At 40.3% G+C, this 19,437-nt stretch overlaps 3 protein-coding genes across 6 annotated transcripts in view; 2 read left to right on the top strand and 1 right to left on the bottom strand.

Annotated features, from left to right (window-relative positions):
* zbtb48 (zinc finger and BTB domain containing 48) overlaps positions 1-592 on the bottom strand; it is an 8,339-nt gene extending 7,747 nt beyond the window's left edge. The window contains exon 1 of one of the 3 annotated variants that reach the window (XM_005740956.1): positions 538-592. The gene's annotated coding sequence lies outside the window, so the exon portion shown is untranslated. Of the gene's footprint in view, positions 1-335; positions 404-537 lie in introns of those variants that run through there. The other 2 variants (XM_005740955.2, XM_005740954.2) reach the window with 2 other exon arrangements.
* Positions 593-787: 195 nt separating this feature from the next.
* nol9 (nucleolar protein 9) lies at positions 788-10,034 on the top strand. The gene is made up of 13 exons (XM_005740953.1): positions 788-848; positions 2,381-2,889; positions 2,977-3,184; positions 4,409-4,539; positions 4,629-4,764; positions 5,443-5,539; positions 5,735-5,832; positions 6,386-6,553; positions 6,653-6,905; positions 6,991-7,105; positions 7,300-7,474; positions 7,950-8,083; positions 9,058-10,034. Exons 2-13 carry the CDS (start codon positions 2,425-2,427, stop codon positions 9,175-9,177), a joined length of 2,100 nt encoding a protein of 699 aa, XP_005741010.1. The 5' UTR covers positions 788-848; positions 2,381-2,424; the 3' UTR covers positions 9,178-10,034.
* A 3,235-nt stretch (positions 10,035-13,269) lies between these two features.
* The window catches only part of plekhg5b (pleckstrin homology domain containing, family G (with RhoGef domain) member 5b), a 79,473-nt gene continuing 73,305 nt past the window's right edge, over positions 13,270-19,437 (top strand). For both annotated transcript variants that reach the window (XM_005740958.2, XM_013912902.1), the window contains exon 1: positions 13,270-14,209. In XM_005740958.2, coding sequence (XP_005741015.1) covers positions 14,128-14,209 — 82 coding nt within the window. In that variant the 5' untranslated portion in view covers positions 13,270-14,127. The remainder of the gene's footprint in view (positions 14,210-19,437) is intronic.

A 19,437-nucleotide genomic window follows, 5' to 3' on the forward strand; every position in this document is an offset into this window, starting at 1 on the left:
CCGACTTCTAAATGGCCACCATGGTCACCACCCATCTTGAGGAGTTTGCCCCCTCACATATACTAATGTGCCACAAACAGGACTTTAATATCACCAACCATTCACATGTTATTACGGTGTATCCATATAAATGGCCCACCCTGTACTTTAAAGTATGTACTGAGCATCACTCTTAATATTAGATGGACAAATTAAATAATTATTAGATTTAAATTATTGTCCTTATATTTACAACATTTATTGAGCTGCCTTTAAAATAAAGTCTAAACATACCCTAGTGCATTTTCAGTGTTCATATTCGAAAAAGCATTCGTGAAATAATTGCAAACTCTCACCCACTTTGCACTTCCACGTTTAGTTCCTAGCACATCTCTTTAAAGACGCTCCCTTAGCGCGCTGTCCAACAGACAGCTTCAGTTCGCGTTTGAATTTTCGATTAAAAACTCAGTAAACACGACGGGCCTCTCTGTAACCTGCACATGATCCGGGCGTCACATGAGCCAGAGTGATAAAACAGAAAAACCTAGCTTCGTGCACCTTGTTTTCGTTTCTTGTAGGCCCCTAAAAAGTGCGAAGTGAAACAGGATGTGACGCTGTTTATGCGACCGCACTCCGGGAATGTTTTATGTCGTACAATGTTAAAATATTAACGATTAGATTAATCACAATCTGAGACTAACCATATTCTTACTCGTGGCTCCATTTGTATGTAATATTATCGACGTATTGGGGGGGGGAAACTATAAAAGTTAATTAAGTTGTTAGACGCTTCTTTTAGCAGATAATAACACTTCGGGTAAAGTCATAGTTGACCATCCGGACTCAGCGTCTATCTGCGGCTCACACATGTAAGTATTAGCCTGTTAGCACCGTTGCAATAACAAGTGACCAGCTCTTTAGTGTCTCTTAAGATAATTATAAACATTACTTGTGCATGTTCGCAGCCAAGGCACAGGGATTATAACTACAGCTTTGTGCCATCTGTTTTAAAGCAGTGTTTTCTCGGGAAGCAACAACGTTAGCTAGCAGCTAATGCTAGTTTTTGAGGCGGTGTTAGTGAAGTCTTGATAACTTCAACCCAAGTTTAAAATTGAGGTTGCATTCTTGTCATACTGCGTGAAGGTGATTTTATTCATTGCTCTGTTCACATTTTGAGAGATTGTGGAAAACCGACATATTTGGCTTTAGTTTTCATTTATATTGAGCTGTGGCTGGAAAAGAAAGCTAGCTCTGGCTAACGGATATGTTAAAACAAGACTATAAACAGGATTATTTAATCTAAGAGAAGATGTACTGTATTCATCACAAACGTGGAGTAGTTCCTGTATTACAGCAGCTGAAACTGTAAACACAATTTTAAAAGAATAACGTAAACAAAGAGTAACCTGAAGTAGTGCAGCTGTGTTCATGGGCTTTTGAGCCTCCATGTGGGATTTTTTTTAAGTGGCCTTCAATGTTTGTTTAGTATGGTTTTCTGGTCTATGGAATAAATGCTGTAAACCTGCATATGAAACTGAGCCTGCATGACTTAATCTTAAATGATGGAGTGTTGATGTAAATTTCTATGCCTTGTCATTTTAAAATTAAAATAAACATAATAAAAACAGTCTTACTGTCTTATAAAGACAGTATAGAGACAGTCTTATAAAATGACTCCAAGAGGTGAAAAATACTCAAGTTAGATTAAATGTTAAAAAAAAAAAAAAAAACCCCAAACCCCAAAAACCCCCAAAAAAATGGGGAAAAAATTGTCCCTTAGGAATAACACATGCAAAAACATGTGTTGTGAGCTTGAGTAGATTTGTTTAAGATAAGATAACCTTTATCATGTGGGAGCCGCAGCCTACCACTGAAGGAGCTGCTCAGTGCTGTGAGTCTCCTGCATGGCGTGAGAGATGTTGTCCAGCAGGGATGGCAGCTTAGCCACCATTCTCCTTTCACTCACCAGCTCCTCTGCTGTTGTGATCAGCTGACCTGCACCACTGCTCCTCTGACATTTGCTGCTCTTTGTGGATTTAACTGAACTCAATAAGATATAAGCAGACAAGTCAGCTTAAGCATAAACTGTCTGCTACCTGGGATGGAAGCTAATACTGATGTTTAACACCATAGAGGGAACTTGACTGCAACAGTTTCAACGCACAAATACCCAGGCATTGGGATAGATGAACACTTATTAAAAATAACTGAATATTATTATTATAATTATCATATTATTACAATAAAAATCTCTGTGCAAAGGTTAAATGCCATGAAATAAAGTTGCTCCTTAAGTAAACTAGATGGGTTCCACAGAACTAAACTAATAATTGCTTGAGTGTAAATGCTTTGTTTCCATTCTTTATTCTTAAGTTGATGAAGTGCATCCTTTTCTTTGCAGGTTCACCTTTCATTTTTCTTTTACCTAATTGACTGCTGACAATCATGAAAGTGAACAAACACGCAGAGGTAAAACATAAATCTCACAAGTGGAAAGATGCGAAGGGAAAACGGTGCAGACCTCCCGTCAGTTTCTCTAATGTAAACTCTAGCCCTGTGGTGATCAGCATGGTGAAGGAGCACCAGGAGTCTGTAAGGAAAAAACCATCTGTCAAGAGGCTGAAAAATAAAGTGAAGTCTGTCTCTAACCACAAGAATAGCTCTTCTGAGTCTGGAATTAAGAAGACACATGCTCAGGCTAATGGAAGCTCAGTGTTTACCATGGACAATGACTCAGATGACTCACAGGACTGGAAGGAGTATTCCCAGTCAGTGCATGGGAATGGTATGGAGACCTCAGATAACACTGAGGATGTCCGGAGAGGTAGATTGGAGGGAGAGGCTCTGCATCACTGTGCGCAGAGAGACGATCGAGAGAACCGCACAGTACTTGTCATGCAGAAGGATCAGGTATGCGTCAGTTGATTTTTAGTTGGACATGTAGATGTTTAATCTGATATCATTTAATTTCTGTAATTAAACATGTCTTACCTGCAGACGCTGTGTTTCCGCGGGAAGTGCCTTCTGACCTGTCTTTATGGTCGTGTAGAAGTTATGGGATTTACCATCGAAGAGGGTCAGCAGTCATATTCGCTTTTCTCCCCAGCATCACATTGTCCACTGAGTATTAGAGGATTAGAAAGCATCAGAGCGTTGAAAAGTAGAAACGAGGCATCACACATCCTCCAAAAGTATCTTCCACAAGGTGAGCAGCACACTTTTTCTTTTATGTTTGAAGTTAGGCATTTGTATTGGTTTTTCCAGTTAAAATATAGCACTAGGAAGTCTGATTGGTTAGAGTTCATATTATATAGGCAAAAATACTGTGAATTCTACTTAGCTGGACCTTATTTCTCTTTGCAAAGTCTGGATTTTTTAAGCTAATAATTATATGATAATAATTAAACATTTTCCGGCGCCCCCCGTGTGCGGCAGCCTGTTACAGCAGCTCTGCTCATTCTGAGTTTCTTTCTTTCTTATCTTTTTTCTCATAATTTTTTTTTATAACTAACGTATTAGTAATTAGACTCTGCAACCATGTTCTACCGTTTTAACAAATTTCCCACGTGTGGGACTAATAAAGGTTATCTTATAATTTCTTTACCCCACCTGTTTCACTGCAATGCATGTTCGCAGACTGTCTTAAGTGAAATGTAAACAATAGAAGATGAGCTAAAGGGTGTCCTGTGAAACATTTCTAAAAAAGTGGTCATCGACTTTCTCCATTAGCCCAGGCTTTCTGCTTGAGTTTCTGTGCACACTCACACTGAAAGAGGATGTTTACTCTTGAGTGCTTATTGTTTGAGTCATAAATATGAGACAAACTAGTGATGAAGATGTGTGAAAACAGTAAGACTGTAGTTTGTGCAGCTATAACGTTATATAACCCCATAACACAACAACAGTCACCTCAAGGCTCTTTATATTGCAAGGTAAAGCCCCTACAATAAAAGAGAGAAATCCTTAACAAGCAGATAACCCTCCATATGAGCAAGCACTTGGTGACAGTGGAAAAGAAAACTCATCTTTAAGAAGAAGTAACAAGCAGAATCAGGCTCAGCGAGGGGCAGCCATCTGCCATGACCAGTTGGTTAATAGGGGAAGAAGACCGTATAAAAGACATGCTATGGGAGAGAGCCATAGATTAATAATAACTAATGATTAAATGCAAAGTGGTGTATAAAAACATGGTGACTAAACTGTAAATAAATTGTAACAATTGTGACATGTACACATATGATTTTAAACAGAAACTGTGATGATTCTGATTTAATCTGAGCATCTTTTTCTGTGAAAGGAAGTTTTAATAAAGGCATATGTATCATAAAACACAGAGACTGATATAGCTCTATCAGTTAAATGCTGAATATATAGTATTAGAATGTGTTTTTCTGACTTTTAATTGCTGTGAATATGCATTTTTTAACAGCATCACGAAAGAAGCTGTTAAAAAGCATAACGACAAATTCATCCATCATCCTGCTGGAGCCCATCGAGACGCCTATGACACGGTTTCTTTCCAGCTTTCCAGATCTCAGCGAATTGTTCAACCTCCCAATGGTAAGGTGGCAGATATGTTCACACAAAGCAGACAAATTTCAACATAATTTACATGCAGAATCTGAAAAGCTTCTCCTGCTTGTTTGTAGACTGAACTCATGTCAGCTGTTCTTGACACTCCACTCAACGGTTTGGGTATGATTCCTCTCGACAGCTACATTGAAGGGCTGAAAATGTCGAAGAGCTACAGACATGCTCTCAACACATTAGTCAGTGTGTGCAAAGGTAACCCACTTTTAGATGTGCCAAATTATACACGAGTCACTTATATGCTACAAGGCTAAATTTATTTATTTTGTAACCCTTACACACACACACACACACACACACACACACACACACACACACACACACACACACACACACACACACACACAGAACAGTACTGAATAAAGTTCATTGTATCATAATCATTTATGTGTGTGAATGTTCGATAGGAAACAGTGTAGAAGAAAGTGCGTGTGCGACTGGGTGAAGTTGTGCAAAGCGCTTTTAGTGCTCAGGATAGAAAAGCACTCTGTAAGAACCGCTCCATTTACTAGTTCAAAACAAGGAGGTTTAGTTATCAGTGCTCCTAAAAGAGTTTATATAAGAACTTTACAGATACCAAATGTAACTTAACTGACTTCAGTAGAAAGTGTTTCACACTCTGAGGGCTTTAACAGTAAGTTGGTCAGTTGCTGAGAATTACCAGTCACAGTTATTGTGTTGGTTTAACAGTGATCAGCAGAAAAACAGAATATAATAGTCAGTGTAAGTTCTGCTCTTCACTCTTAGTAGGAGTCCTGCAGAATTGTTCTGTAACTGAATCGAACCACAGACGTTTATGTGATAAGAACATACCAAAACAAAATGCTCACTTTGGTTGCTTTCATGAAAACCTGACATGTTTTTCATTGACAGGAGACATAGATGGCTGTCCTGTTATCCTGGTGTGCGGGACCAAGAATGTTGGAAAGTCAACATTTATTCGCGTGCTCATTAACACCTTGCTGAATTAGTAAGTTTCTCACTAACTACAGTTTTTATAATGTCCTGTTCACTATGTCATTGGTCCTGCTCTGGTCCTCTCTCTATCCTTATTGTAATGTTTAGTTTGCTTTGGTTCACATTTACACAAGAGTCTTTACAGCCTACAAACATCTCTGTGGGTCATTTAAAGTGGAGAATAACGATATGTTTTGTTTTCCTTCAGCACTGCTAGTGTTGACTATTTGGAAGGTGACCTCGGTCAAACAGAATTCACCCCTGCTGGTTGCCTGTCTCTCCTCACTGTCAGAGAACCCCTTTTAGGTATGTTTCAATCCTCATTATATGTTCAAAATCTTTACATCTTTACAACTGGGGCTAAATTATTAACAACAATGTGTTGGAAGAGCCATTCCTTGCTTACCTTAGATTAAAGATTGGAAACTGACACAGCCAGTCCACCTGTGTCTAGGAGTAAAAGTGTTAGCCTTTCAGCTTCTTTTAAACCTATGTAACATGTGAGAATCATGTGTGATTCAAAATGTGATGTCAAAATTGTTATTTTATGGTGGGTTCTGTGTAGAATTATGCCTCTATAGTTCAATTCAATTCAGTTTTATTTACATAGTGCCAAATAAACAGTCGCCTCAAGGCGCTTTATATTGTAAGGTAGACCCTACAATAATACATACAGCGAAGAACCCAACAATCATATGATCCCCTATGAGCAGGCACTTTGGCGACAATGGGAAGGAAAACTCCCTTTTAACAGGAAGAAACCTCCAGCAGAACCAGCCTCTATAGTGTTTTCTTCATTTCTGACTCCTACTTGATTAGTAAGAGTGGGTTAAAAGACATATAATGATCTGCTTTGCAGGTCCTCCTTTCACACATCAGCAGACTCCAGACCACATGATCTACTACGGTCAGTCATCATGCAACTCAGACCTGGATCGATATATGGAATCTCTTAAATCCTTATGGTGCAGAAGATCCCAGACCAGAGAGGCTCCGATTATTATCAACACCATGGGCTGGGTCAAAGGTCAGTGTGAGCTGCCTTCTGTGACATCAGTGAAACAATGTAGGAGAATTTAAATACACTAATAATAAAAAAAATTTCTAAATGTGTGTCTGTTCACAGGATTTGGATTCAAGCTGCTGGTTGACATGATCCGCTTCTTCCCAGTTTCCCATGTTGTCCAGCTCAGTCACAGTGGTGTCAATCAGTGCCCCGCCCTCACTCCAGACTTTCTGAGAACGGCAGATGGCTTTCAGACTCACCCACCCGCCCAGACCGCTCTGGATGAGTTTACAGAAAGCCACAGCCCCCCAAGAATCTACAGTCACATTAGTATACAAGCAGAGTTTCAAGGAGTTGGGAGTCAAGGAACAGCGTAAGTGCACCACCATTATTAATATACTGGTGTAAAAACATTATTCCAGACTCTTGGCTACATCTCATATCGCTGCATTTGACAGGAAACACCAGCGTAGTGATGAGCAGAGAAATCTGTCTCTCCTGGCCTATCTGAGTCAGCTGCAGTGTCCAGACCCTGGACCAGTCAGACCTCTGCACAGCCTCACACCATACCAGGTACACAAGAAGCACATGACTCTGATCACAGTCTATACATATATGAATACAATTCATGACATTTAAATCAGGGAGAAATGGCTGTCTATGCTCCAGTTTTGGTTTAAACCTCCTTAAACTGCAAACTGTTGTTTTTAAAGATGTTTTTATATTTATTAAGCAACCACCTAACAATTTTCTTGCTAAACCCACAGGTTCCACACACAGCGATTGCGTTAGGTGTTACCCACTGCGACGTGGTGCCCTCGCACATGTTTCATGCTTCCAATGGTAGTCTGGTAGGACTCTGCTGCCTGGCAGAAAAAGTAGCAAGCAAGGGAGGTCCAGTCTTTCTTTCCCAGGCACCCATCTGCCCATGTGTGGGATTTGGTAAGTGTCCTTTCTGAGTTATTGTGTTGACTTTGGCTTTACTTCCTCATTGACTGAAACATTTTTATCAAGTTAAAAATGTATGTTGCTGATATCTTTTTTTTAAAAAGCTCAAGTTATTGTTACTGCCACAATAAACTGGTTTTTCAGTTTATTGAAGCTTTCTTTCTTTAACTGTAGTATCTGGTCAGAAAAATACGTTTATATCTAATCGGGGGGCCGGGGGGGGGGGTCCAAAAAGTCTAGGAAGGAAGGAAATAAAAATATTTGTGAAGAGCTGAAAATGTTTTGTAGATTATGTAGTGAAGACTTTATTCCATAAACTGAAGTTTTAGCACCAGATTCAATTCTTAAGATCGGGAATAAAGAAACACATTTATTAGATGTAATAGAGCAGGGCACCCAAATCCATTTGACAATTTGAGAATTAAAGAGTCGTTATATGTCGTTATATTTACTTGATACTGTCTTCCAGGGCTCCTCCGAGGTATTGACATGGCACGGGGTCTGTACTTCCTGCTGACACCTGTAGATCCGTCAGTTCTTCGTAAAGTCAACTGTCTCCTCTTGGGAGCAATTTCAATGCCTTCCTGTATCTTCACAACACAGGTTAGATCCTTTTTCATGTTTTTCATTTTGTTTTCATGTTATCAAAAATGTTTTCAGTTGCTGAAAAGTCACTTCAGACTGTTCTACTTTAAAGCCATGTTGTTATAATAGATGCAGTTAATAAGCATTGTGTTGTTGGAACATGCAGGCCCCCCCACCTTAAAATGATACCATCTGAAAGGGCTCATGTGTTGCTCTAAAACCTGTATGGACCTTGCAGCACTGGTGTTGCCTTTCCAGATGTGCAGGCTGTTTCATCTCTAGGCACAAGTGCACCTCCATAGCATTAGAGATGAAGGCTCTTTAAGGGAGCACTAATAACAACCCAGGTGGTACCTGAGGACTTGGCATTCATGTTTTCCCCCCTCCAAAAAAGCCAAAATTTGGTTCATCTGACGCACTTTTCCATTAGTCCATTTTAAATGAGAGAAGATGGTGACATTGATCGATCGCGTTCACATATGGCTTCTTCTTTGCATAATGGAGCTTTAACCTGGATGGCACAGTGAACTGTGTTCACATACAGTGATTCCTAGAAGTGTCCAAGCCCACGTAGTGATTTCCTTGACAGAATTATGTCTTCCTTTTTTATTTAATGCACTGCTTCCTGAGGGTCCGACTATCACAGGCATGTAGATGATGAGATGTTTTACGTCTTTACAGTTTTGCTCCAGCTGTTTCTTTTTAGTGTTACTTACTTTTCCAAACTTTTGTTCATCCGTCCCAGTTTCTTTTGAGATCTGTTGCTGCCAATAAATGTAAAAATCAGATTTAAAAAACAGTTTTTCATCAAATAGTAAAATGTATCAGTTTAAACATTTGATATGTTTGTCTTTGATTTGTTGTGAATAAAATCAGTTGCATTCTGTTTTTATTTACATTCAGAGTTCCAAAGTTCTCAGTTGTGTATAACTATATCTAAAGATGACATTACTGTTCTATTGTGACGTGTAGTGTCTTTGTTTCTATTTCAGCCGGGCATTGATGGGGAGATGCCCTATGTTACTACAGACTACAGTTTTGATCTCACTGGAGCAGGAAAGCTGCGAGTCTTCAAGGGAATGACGAGGCCCAGTCAAGTGGGGATGCAGTGACATTTCTGCAGCATTTTATTGCCCTTTACATTTCCCCATCAGTCAGCGCTGGCCTTTGAATGTACAGAACTGAGGTTGAGGTGGGACACTTCTTACTTTTGTTTTAAGGTTCATACTCTGACCTTACTGGAGTTCTTTTTTTGAGAGCCCTTGCCATATCTTGGAACCTGAAACTGTATGTTTGTTTGATGCTGTGAAGGCGCTTAGGTGTTTTCTCTCACGTGGACAGTAAAATAACACGACACGTTATAGTCAAAGCTTTCGTTTGATGGTTCTTTTTCTTCTTTTTTTTGTTTTTTGTGGATGACATTCCAAATCTTAAATGCCTGCCAGATAATAAACGTGAAGCAAGTTTGTTTCCAGACTATGTGGTTCTTACCTTCACCAGCTATTTAGAGCATTGTGAATGGTGGTTGTTACAGCTGCTTTGATATTTAAATATCATAATCATATATCCATGTAGAGTTCAAATGGTTTAATAGCAATTTAATTTATCACTATGTGCAGTATTTTGCCTGATCCAGACAAGTAGTTTTCCATGTTGGCAGCTGTTTTGTTATAAAGTATCCACCGCCGGCGCTTTCCGTGTTGTTTTCCCTTCCATTCAACAAAAAAATAAAGAAGAGGACAGGATGCAGTTATGAAGACGTCTTTCACGTGAGCTCAGTTGAAGTTGCAAAGAAAACCCAACAAGGACAATGCCCGTGTTGTTTGTACACCAATCAAAGCCTTTACAGAAGTGTCTCCATTTTTATTGCCCTTTTTTGCATTTGTTACTTAAGGCCATTCAAGAGGTTTTGTTTACAGTTCCTTATGTTGACCTGTGTGGGATGAAAATAAAGAGCTTGTTGTTTCTAGATGTTTGGCTTTCTCCCCTCAAGGGGGCAGCAGACAATTATGTTGCCACTTTGTTTTGAACAGCAGAACTCTAGCCTGTAATAAGATTGTAATTCTGTTAAACTATAATGTTTCGTAATGAATTTACGATGCAAATTAAGATTAAGGAAGAAGATCGCTGGACCGAGATGCTGCTGCACGAAGGCTGACCTTTATCTTATCTCGGTGGAAGAACTGAAGGACTGTAAGGACTCGGCCGTAAACAACCGGTCACGCAGTGGAGAATTGCTCATTTGTTAAGTGGGCTGTTTTAACATCCCCTTTCTGCCCCCTCGCTCGTCTTTGTTCACTGTTGCCCGCCTCTTTATTTGAGGGTGGGAGCGCACAAACGCAGCACAGCTACATTTTGGCAGAGTCATTGTTTTAGCTTTGTCACGTCAGATGTTTTCCTCTAGACCTCATGCAACCCAGAGCCCACTGTAGATGTGCCACTAGGCAGTCTACATGAAACTGGTGGGATATATTTCAGTTCAGAGTACATTTAAATGCATGAAAAGTCTCATCAGTAGTGCACATACCACTCATCTCAAAAAACAAATAAACCAGAAATGTGATTTAAGATAACATAGATGCAATCACCTTTTTCAGTTCTAAGGTTTTGCATATCAGGACGTAATAAAAATCAACTTGTTCTATCAAAAGTTTAAATATGTTAATAATTATGCCTTTTTTATTTTATTTGCAAAAGCCAAAATGCAGAACTGGTGTGTGAAAAAACCAAGTGTACCCATGATTCATTAGCAGTAATTGAAGTATTTGTTTTCTGTATGACTTTATCCCTCTCTCACAGCATTGTGGAGAAATTTTGGCCCAGTCTTTACAATGTTGCCTCAGTTCCCTGAGGTTTGCGGGTATTTGTTTATGAACAGCTCTCTTAAGGTCCCACCACAGTATCTTAATCATGTTGAACTTTGACTTTGCCATTGCAACACCTTGACTTTTTCTTTTTCAGATGTAGGTTTGCTGCTGTGCTTGGGATCGTTATCCTCTTGCATTACCAATTTTGGCCAAGCTTTAGCTGGCAAGCAGATGGTCTCATATTTAACTCTAGAATACTTTGGTACACAGACGAGCTCATGGTTGACTCAAAGTGACTGCAAGGTGCCCATGTCATGTGGCTGCAAAACAAGCCCAAATCATCAGGCCACCATCGAGCTTGACAGTTGTTATGAGGTGCAAATGTGCTGTGTTTGGTTGGTGCAGTGCATTGTGTCCAAACATCTCCACTTTGGTCAAATATGTCCAAAGTGAGGACGCTGCTCCAGAATCTTGTGGTTTGTTCAGATGTAATTTTTCAAACTTAAGCTGTCCTGCCATATTCTCTTTAAAGAACATGGCAGTATGGCTTGTTTTGGTAACCCTCCCGAACTAGCCATACTCATTCAGTCTTTTTCTAATTCTGTTGTCATGAACATTAACATTTAACATGCTGATAAAGGCCCAAAGAGTCTGAGATGTAGCGCTTGGGATTTATACAGTTTCTCCGAGCATTGTATGTTCTGACACTGTGGTGAGTTTGCTGTGATTGTCAACTGTCTTGAATATTTTTCACTTGTGAATAATGATGAGCTAAAAATTATTTGGAAATGAGTTTATAACTCTTCTCAGGTTTGATGGCAGCAACGTTTCTATAAGATCACTACTGATTTCTTTCCTCTTTGGTGCCCCGTCCCCCAAAAACTAAATCCTCCAAAATTTCAATTTCAATCAAAAATCAAATAGAAACGTATCACAGGCTATTATTACATCAGCCTGACCTTTGAGTAATTGAAATTGTCATATTTTCCCGATATTGTCTACATTTTGCACACCACCTCATTACTTTTAAAGGGAAAACATTTGGCAGTCCAGTTAAGTATAAAAATTTTAGTTTTTGTTTTAATGGGACATGTGAGCTGGGGTTTTATTTTGGTTCCTATGGTGGGTTTGGCAGAGTTGGTGAGGTTCTTGATCTGGTTAAAACTTGGAACATCAACCAGAAAAGTATCGAGGACACCTGCCAAAAGGCAAAGCTGTGCACAAATCCTGTTTTCGTTGCTGTATTTTTCCTCACAAAAAAATCCGTGCCTCACTCTTTATGTGATGTTCATCTTCTTCCTGCAACAACAACAACAATGTAGAGACAGTGTTGTTCACGTTCAATGTAAACATGCATGCAATTACAGATTCTTTAGACTGTTTGATTACATTGATTTTCACAGTAGCTAGCATGAATACTTGCTGGCTACTTAGTTTTGGTACATTTAATAGTCTTTAATGGTCTTCATCATGTCACTCGATATCTGTATTGATATTAATAGAAAAATATTCACTGCTGCAATCAGCAGACTTTTTAAAAGTTTCTCTGTCATCTATTTAACTGGTGATTCCATAGAAGCAGTGTTTATGTCCCAGGGAGCACTAAAATTAACGCTAACTGACCTGGTGCCCCAACTCACCACCACTGTTACTGCATGAGAGTACAGTGATGCAAGGACAGTTAATCCTGCAACGCCCACTGCCATTGGAAGAGAGCATAGATAGAACCAGTGAGCAAAATGTGATGTAATACTTTACAGAAGTACTGTTTTAATGTACTTGTACATTAAGAAGTTCTCTATTACCTTCCGCTTCTATTCCACAGCATTCTTATTGGAAATAATGTACTTTGTAGTTCACATCATGTATTTTAAAGCTCTGGTACTACTGATGCTGGTTTAATATAAATAAAGCTACATTTAAGTATATAAGTAAATAAAATAGTTTCTAGTTGCAACATTAATTCGCTATACACATTAATAAATCAATAGTGATGTAACGTACATGTGCTCCAAAACAATTACTTTTACCTCAGTTACTTTAGCTTATTTGAGTACATTTTAATGCTAAACTATTACTGTGGCTTTTATTTAATAGGCTACTTGTTTTATAGTTTTGTAAAACGGTTTTAATACATAAAGTTGTCTGAGGTCTTATGCACCATCTTTTTTTTTTTAAATTAATACCATCTGTATAAGGACACAAGGCTGCGTATGAGTCAGAAAACCTTGCCCAGTGTTGTCTACACCGACTTTACTTCATTTCCTTTGCCCCACCACCCAGTGCTGCTTTGTTTTAGGCGCACCCCTATTAAAAAAAAAACACCCCAAACTGGAAACGCCTCTGATAAAAAACAGAAGGTTTCGCAGGCACAACATTAACTGGAGGGCCCACTATAGAAAGGTGTAGCCTTTGTTGGGTTGGGATGTCCCAGGGATTTCCGCTCTCCTTTCTCGTCACCTGCCGTTTTCAAGGTGGAGCCAACACCTGATGCTGTTTCGTGTTCACTGTTTACATGTGACAAGTTTACTGAAAGCGTGAATGAACCTCTGCTCTGTGCTGCTGTTGACTGCATGTGTGTCTCTGGCGCCTCCAGCAGCAGCGGTGGCGTTGCGCCACTTGAGAGAGAGAGAAACTGCACTGGGTCTTTGTGGATCCAGGTTCCATGAATGAATGGACGAGAACCGGTGTCTGAACAGAGAAGGCGGCCGGAGGAGACTGCGGACAATCCAACTTCACCCGAGCGTTGTGTAAAGTTTCGTTAAGAAGAAAATCCATCCACTGAGCTGCAGCTTTAAAGACCAGGGGACGGTTTTTCCTCGTAATCCCACTCCTGCACCGATCGAGCTTCACCAACAGACGTTGCTCGGTGAACGCTGGGAGGATTTTTTTTTTCCTTTCACGCGTGCACACAGCAACAGGTCATTTAGAGCACAGTCCAACCTGCAGCTGTGCTTCACTAGTCGTTAGACCAGCGTTAACTTTAGTTCGTGTGCACCGAGGGATGCTTTTTGCCACTCTTTTCCGCGCATTCGCCGTGATATGAACAGCATTGTGCTCGCCGCCGAGCAGATCCTCCAGTGTGAGCGCACTGCGTTTTAGAGGAGGTCGACCGTGGGAATGAGAGGAAAATGAAAATGTGCTAATTAAACATTTTTCTGGCTGATCAGCGCTGAGCCTTCCACACCGACAGACGGACCTGCGAGGAGCTGGAGTTGGTGCGGGAGAGGATTTCGAGAAGGATTGTATGTTTAGATGGTGCCAAACAAGTGGACCATGAATTCAGTTCTGCACAAATCGCCACCAAGGAGCTGGCTTGGTCTCAGATTACGCCTGAGTAAGTAAAAATTCATGAAGTCAGCTACTGACTGATCACCATCTTAATATTCGAGCGGCTGCTCAGTCTGCAGCTGGATAATGTTGGATAAGTCACCACCTCAGAGTGATCAGCATGCTTATTTGTGTGATTCACTGTGAGTTTGTCTTTAAGAAGTCACAAAGGAAGGGGAAGAGAGGAGCTCTCATGGCTTTGATCGTCAGGCAGCAGTTCTTTGTGTCATGTTTTCCTCCAGTCATCAAAGTCAATGGCTGGATTTGGCAAGTGACCTGAGCAATTATCCCAGCTGGAGGCAGGAATATTTCAGTCAGACAGGACAGTACACTCTGATCTGAAGTTATGCACCTGATAAAGGATCTTGGGACAACTCAGTATACACTCAGATGATGGATATTACCTCTTGTAAATCTCCAGACAGTACAATTTACAGCAGTTCTTTTTTTCATGCACTCTTCCACTCTTTCCTGCTCATAATTTAGACGTGCAACGACCTTTCTAGCAGTATGAGTTTATCTAACTGTTTCTCACACTCAGGTAAATTGCAAATTAGTTTCTCGTTGAGCTTTTATTGATGGAAACCTAATAAAATGAATACTTGACTCTTCTAGCTTTGAAGACTTATCAGATTGATGTCCTTGGAGTTTAGCTCTCTCTCGCTCTCCCTCTCCTTTATAGACTTTACATGTTCATGTACACTGTTTGCAGTTCATGGGTTCATGCAGTAAGTGAAGTATGCACGGAGTTAAAGTTTAGCAGCCTTAATTGGTTGAGTCTGGAACCCTTCAGTGTTCCAGGCCACCGGAGTCTTAAGTCTGTCTTAAACACACTGGTCTAATCTGGGGCCAGATGTCTAGTCTGGTCTCTGTCGTCCACAACAAAACAAAAACTGAAGAAATATCTCTGCTGTGTGCACTTATTCACTGCTGGGATGTCAAATCAATCCCAAAAGATGTCAACAGTGGGAAGGACATATTGGTTTAATGCTTCGTAGTATTACAGCATCATGTGCTGTTCATGCAAAGCTTGACCGTAAATGTAGAAGTGTGGTCTTCGCATGTCTTTATTTTCATTCGATTGAGCCTAATTTGTTTGGTTCATGTCAGACTACTATCGTTACAGCCATATCGGTGATGTTCACTGATGTCAGAGGTCAGAGGCTGAAATTTACCTCTTCCACTCATAAAAGCAATATCTGACGACCTCGCCTTTACCCTTAATGACGAGGTTTGACATCTGAGTATATGAAATGTCGTACGATGGCTATAAGAACAGTTTCCATGTATTTCCAAGGGTAGCTGCATGGGCAGAGACCACCCTCGCTAACTTCTGGTGCAAACTTCTGGTGCAAACTTCTGGTGCAAACTTCTGGTGCAAACTTCTGGTGCAAACTTCTGGTGCAAACTTCAAAGGTTACTCCAAGTAGGCTTCCAAGGGGTAAAGACCTGTGTCCACAAACGGCAAAGGCTGTTCAAGTTGGTTAGACTTTAGTCTGTGGTAGCCACTTGGATGGATAACACATTGTGATAGTGTTGTATTATGAGTTACTCTCTGATTCCGACCCCTATTAATCATCAAGTCTATTTAATATTTGAAATTAGTGGAAAAATGCCTGTAAATGTTTTCTTGTTAGAGCCACAAATCCTCGAGACAGGGGTGTGTCCAATTTCTACTTCAGTTTCTTTAAATTTAATAACTTCATTAAGGTTACAGAATAATTCACCAGCTGCTTTGTCCACTTAAGTGGTTTCAGTGATTTACAGACTTCAGAGCTGAGGTTTGCACGTTAATGCTGAACAGCAGTGGAAACAGTATTTTTAGTAGCCGTGTTTAATCATATCTCACGATCAATTAGAAATTACAGATGATGAAATTATCTTCTTCTGAGTACTTTAAGGACTTGGCGGCCCTGTGGCTTTCCAAGATGAGGCCATTCTTTTGCAGCCATTGACAGAACACTAGACACTTTGGGGCTTTTTATCATGCCGCATGATCTTCATCTACAGATGGATTCTGTAATTTCCTTTCTGAAATGAGCCCTCAAGAAGTCGCTGCCCATGCAGGCTCATGAGAAGATGTATGACAGTTTTTTTTCTTCACCTTTAAAACGGCAAGAAAATATATCTTACCAATAGCCTCCTTTAACAGCTGTAATGGTGCTTTTGATCATATCAAATGAGCTCTGCTGGCAGATGACGTTTGCCCAGGAAGTGCTCAGACGTGAATCTAAATCAGAACATCTTTAGCATAATAAATGGGTCTAGAATAGCAGCTAAATGGACCCGATGTTGAGCTGCAGAGCTCTCAGGGAACATCTGGAGCCTGACCAGACCTTTGAAAGTTGCGTGCATGTGCCACGGTGTGTGTTAGTGTGTGCGCGAGTGCGTATTAGTGTTTGTCTGGCTCGTGGCTTGTTACAGTTTAAACTTCCTTTTCCAAACTGTCTTTCTGTTGTTCCAGTGTGATTTCCTTTCTCCTTTTCCCTCTCTGCATTCATGTCTTCTCCTGATGCCATTTTGAGTCACGGTTTGCTCTGCTTATTTTCTTTCTTTCCTTCAGTTGCAGAAACATAATCATTCAAATTTCTTGTGTGTTGCTCCAGCTCACCCTAGTATTTTTTTTTTCTTTTAACGTATAAAAGTTTTTGGGCTTTTTTTGCTAAAATGCAATGACTGCAAGTTGACCTCTTTTGGTACTACAGTAAATATTGGTAAACACAGTTAGCTTTTGTCTCTAGTTGAATGTGATCTGCATTGCAGACTGTACTGAAAAACAATAGCTCACTTATGCAATCTTTCCCTTCCCTGTGTCTGACAGAAAATGTATTTCCTTCCTTGCATCTAATTATTTCTGCACTCCACTTCTTGCTTGTTGATTTACCCACAGCAGGGGAGTTCATGAAGGTCCTGTGACCCAAAACTTTTCTCATTTCATGTACAACCATCAGATTTTCCACATATTTGACCGTTGTGGTTCTACTGCCCTATTTCTTTTGCAGGGGGATTCCCCTTTGAAGTCTTTGCTCTTGTTCTTCCTCTGGTAATAGACAGTGTGTCATTTCCACATTATCTTCTCCACTAGCTTTTAGTCCTCAGTGCATTTACTGTTCTTTTTTCTGTTTTAATGCTTTGTTTTTTTCTAAAAACTTGCAAAATGCAACACTGTCATAACAAAAGCAGTCATTGTGTCACTTTGTGGAACCAGAATTTTTCTTAAACGCTTAGCATTTCTAATTCTTGCTGTGAGCGCTTGATGAGCTGATGAGAGTCGTGATCTATTGTAAATGTAAAAAACATTGATTTCAGGTGCTTTGAGAGGCATAAGGGAAACTCACAGTATGCACAATGAGCAGGTGTTGTGGCCTTGCACACTTTACTGCAGTGTCAGTGTTTTTGTTTATAGCCACAGATCAAGTCATTGTCATAAACCTGCTGTCAGCTAAGGGCTTATTTTTCCCCACTGTTCTCTCACAGATCTTTTCACATTGGAGCACTTTTAAATGATCAATGACGAACAGAAGCTGATACGCTTCCCTTCTTACGCTCAGTCAGAAGCAGGTTTGTTAGGCTCACAATTCGGTTGGTGCGCTGATCGTTGCCTTCAGGGGTAGTCTGTCCATGCAGTTTTGCATCGTCACACAGAGCACAAGCTGTTGGCCTCCGCTTTGCATTTTCATTCAGTTTGCATATGAAATCTGCCCCGTTGGTCAGCGTTGGATTGAAGTCTTGTTTTGTAAATTCACGCTCCGCATCACTTTGCCAACTTCAAACAAATAAAGGCAGCTAATGTGATCAAAAGCTCTTCCACGCTGTCAGGGCCTCATCACGTTGTAAATAGACCAACAGTGCGCTCGCTCACTTCAAACTGTGCAGCAGATAATTAGAGGGCCTATGTAAAGGTCACACACATGTGCACGCATACACGTACACACACACACACACACACACACACACCTTCTATAACCAGAAACATAACTGCAAATGTTTATCTCTAAATGTGTCCTTCCACACGTGTAACCTCCACCCTGCTTAAATGACTGTTTATGTGCATTGCAGCCTTCCCCATGACAATAACTGTACTTTTCCAGAATAAGTGTTTTTGATTCCCGTTGACTCTGTTATTGGCTTCTCAACCGTAGACCCCCTCTGCAATTTCAACCATATTGTTTCAATTATGGGATTATTCATATCAACAAGCTGAAGAGTGGTTGTTTGTCCCTCTGAGCTGCTGGTTTAAGGATGGACTGTTAAATTACACCATGTCTCATCATGACTCACTCGCTGGGGATGGCCCCTCTACCTCAGCTTCTGAGGTTTTATATCAGCGCTTTTGATATCTTCAGAAGACATGTGGTAAAATCGACTGGTGTTTCAAATTCAGGTACTCGTTCACTTCTCTCATTCAGGTGTATGAAGACTTGATGATAGCGCTCAAGCAAGGTCAAAATAATTTGTGTTTGGGTTTGTTTTCATTTCGAGCGTGTTTTTAAGCTTTACCTTGATTTGTGATAGAAGGGAAAGGTAGTGAGCAGTGTTGGGCAGTAACGGAGTACATGTACCGCCGTTTCCTGTTTAAAATACAAAATATGAGTAACTGTATTCCGTTACAGTTACCGTTTAAAAAGGTGGTATTCAAAATACAGTTACTTTTTGAAATGAATGGATTACACGGCAACATTTTCCTGTCTCACAAGGCTATGCCCTCTCTATTTTTGGTTTCCATGCTGGTGGAAAATGTAGTCTCATGGGCAGTGTAGTCCGTGCTGCAGGGAGAATGGACCGCCATACCCGTTATGTGTCTGTGAGCGAGGGAGGGAGAAAAAGGAGAGTGGAAAAGTACGAGCTGTCACCGAGCAGAAACGGGAGATGGAAGCATGTAAATATAATAACAACCACTGCAGCCAAAAAGAGTGCCTGACGAGCCCAGCTGTAAATAAATTGCAAGATTTATTCATTATAAGGGGGAAAAGACCCGGGAAAACTTAGTTAACGATAAGAATTAGGGCTGGGCTATATCATACCGTTCACGGTAATACCGGTGTAATTTTGGGCAACGATAAGAAAATGAAATATGGGTAAAACGCGCATGCGCAGTGCCTTTGTTTACATACGCACATGGCGGCGACGCAGAATGAGAAGAGCAAAAGTGGTTCATTGAATGAAATGGATGAACCAGAACTGGTTTGTAAAAATGCTGCAACTTCAGTGGTGTGGAACTGGTTTAGCTTTTGT

The sequence above is a fragment of the Pundamilia nyererei genome, unplaced genomic scaffold (assembly GCF_000239375.1).
Source record: "Pundamilia nyererei isolate P.nyererei 1_Seehausen unplaced genomic scaffold, PunNye1.0 scaffold00106, whole genome shotgun sequence".
NCBI classification, from domain to species: Eukaryota; Metazoa; Chordata; class Actinopteri; order Cichliformes; family Cichlidae; genus Pundamilia; species Pundamilia nyererei.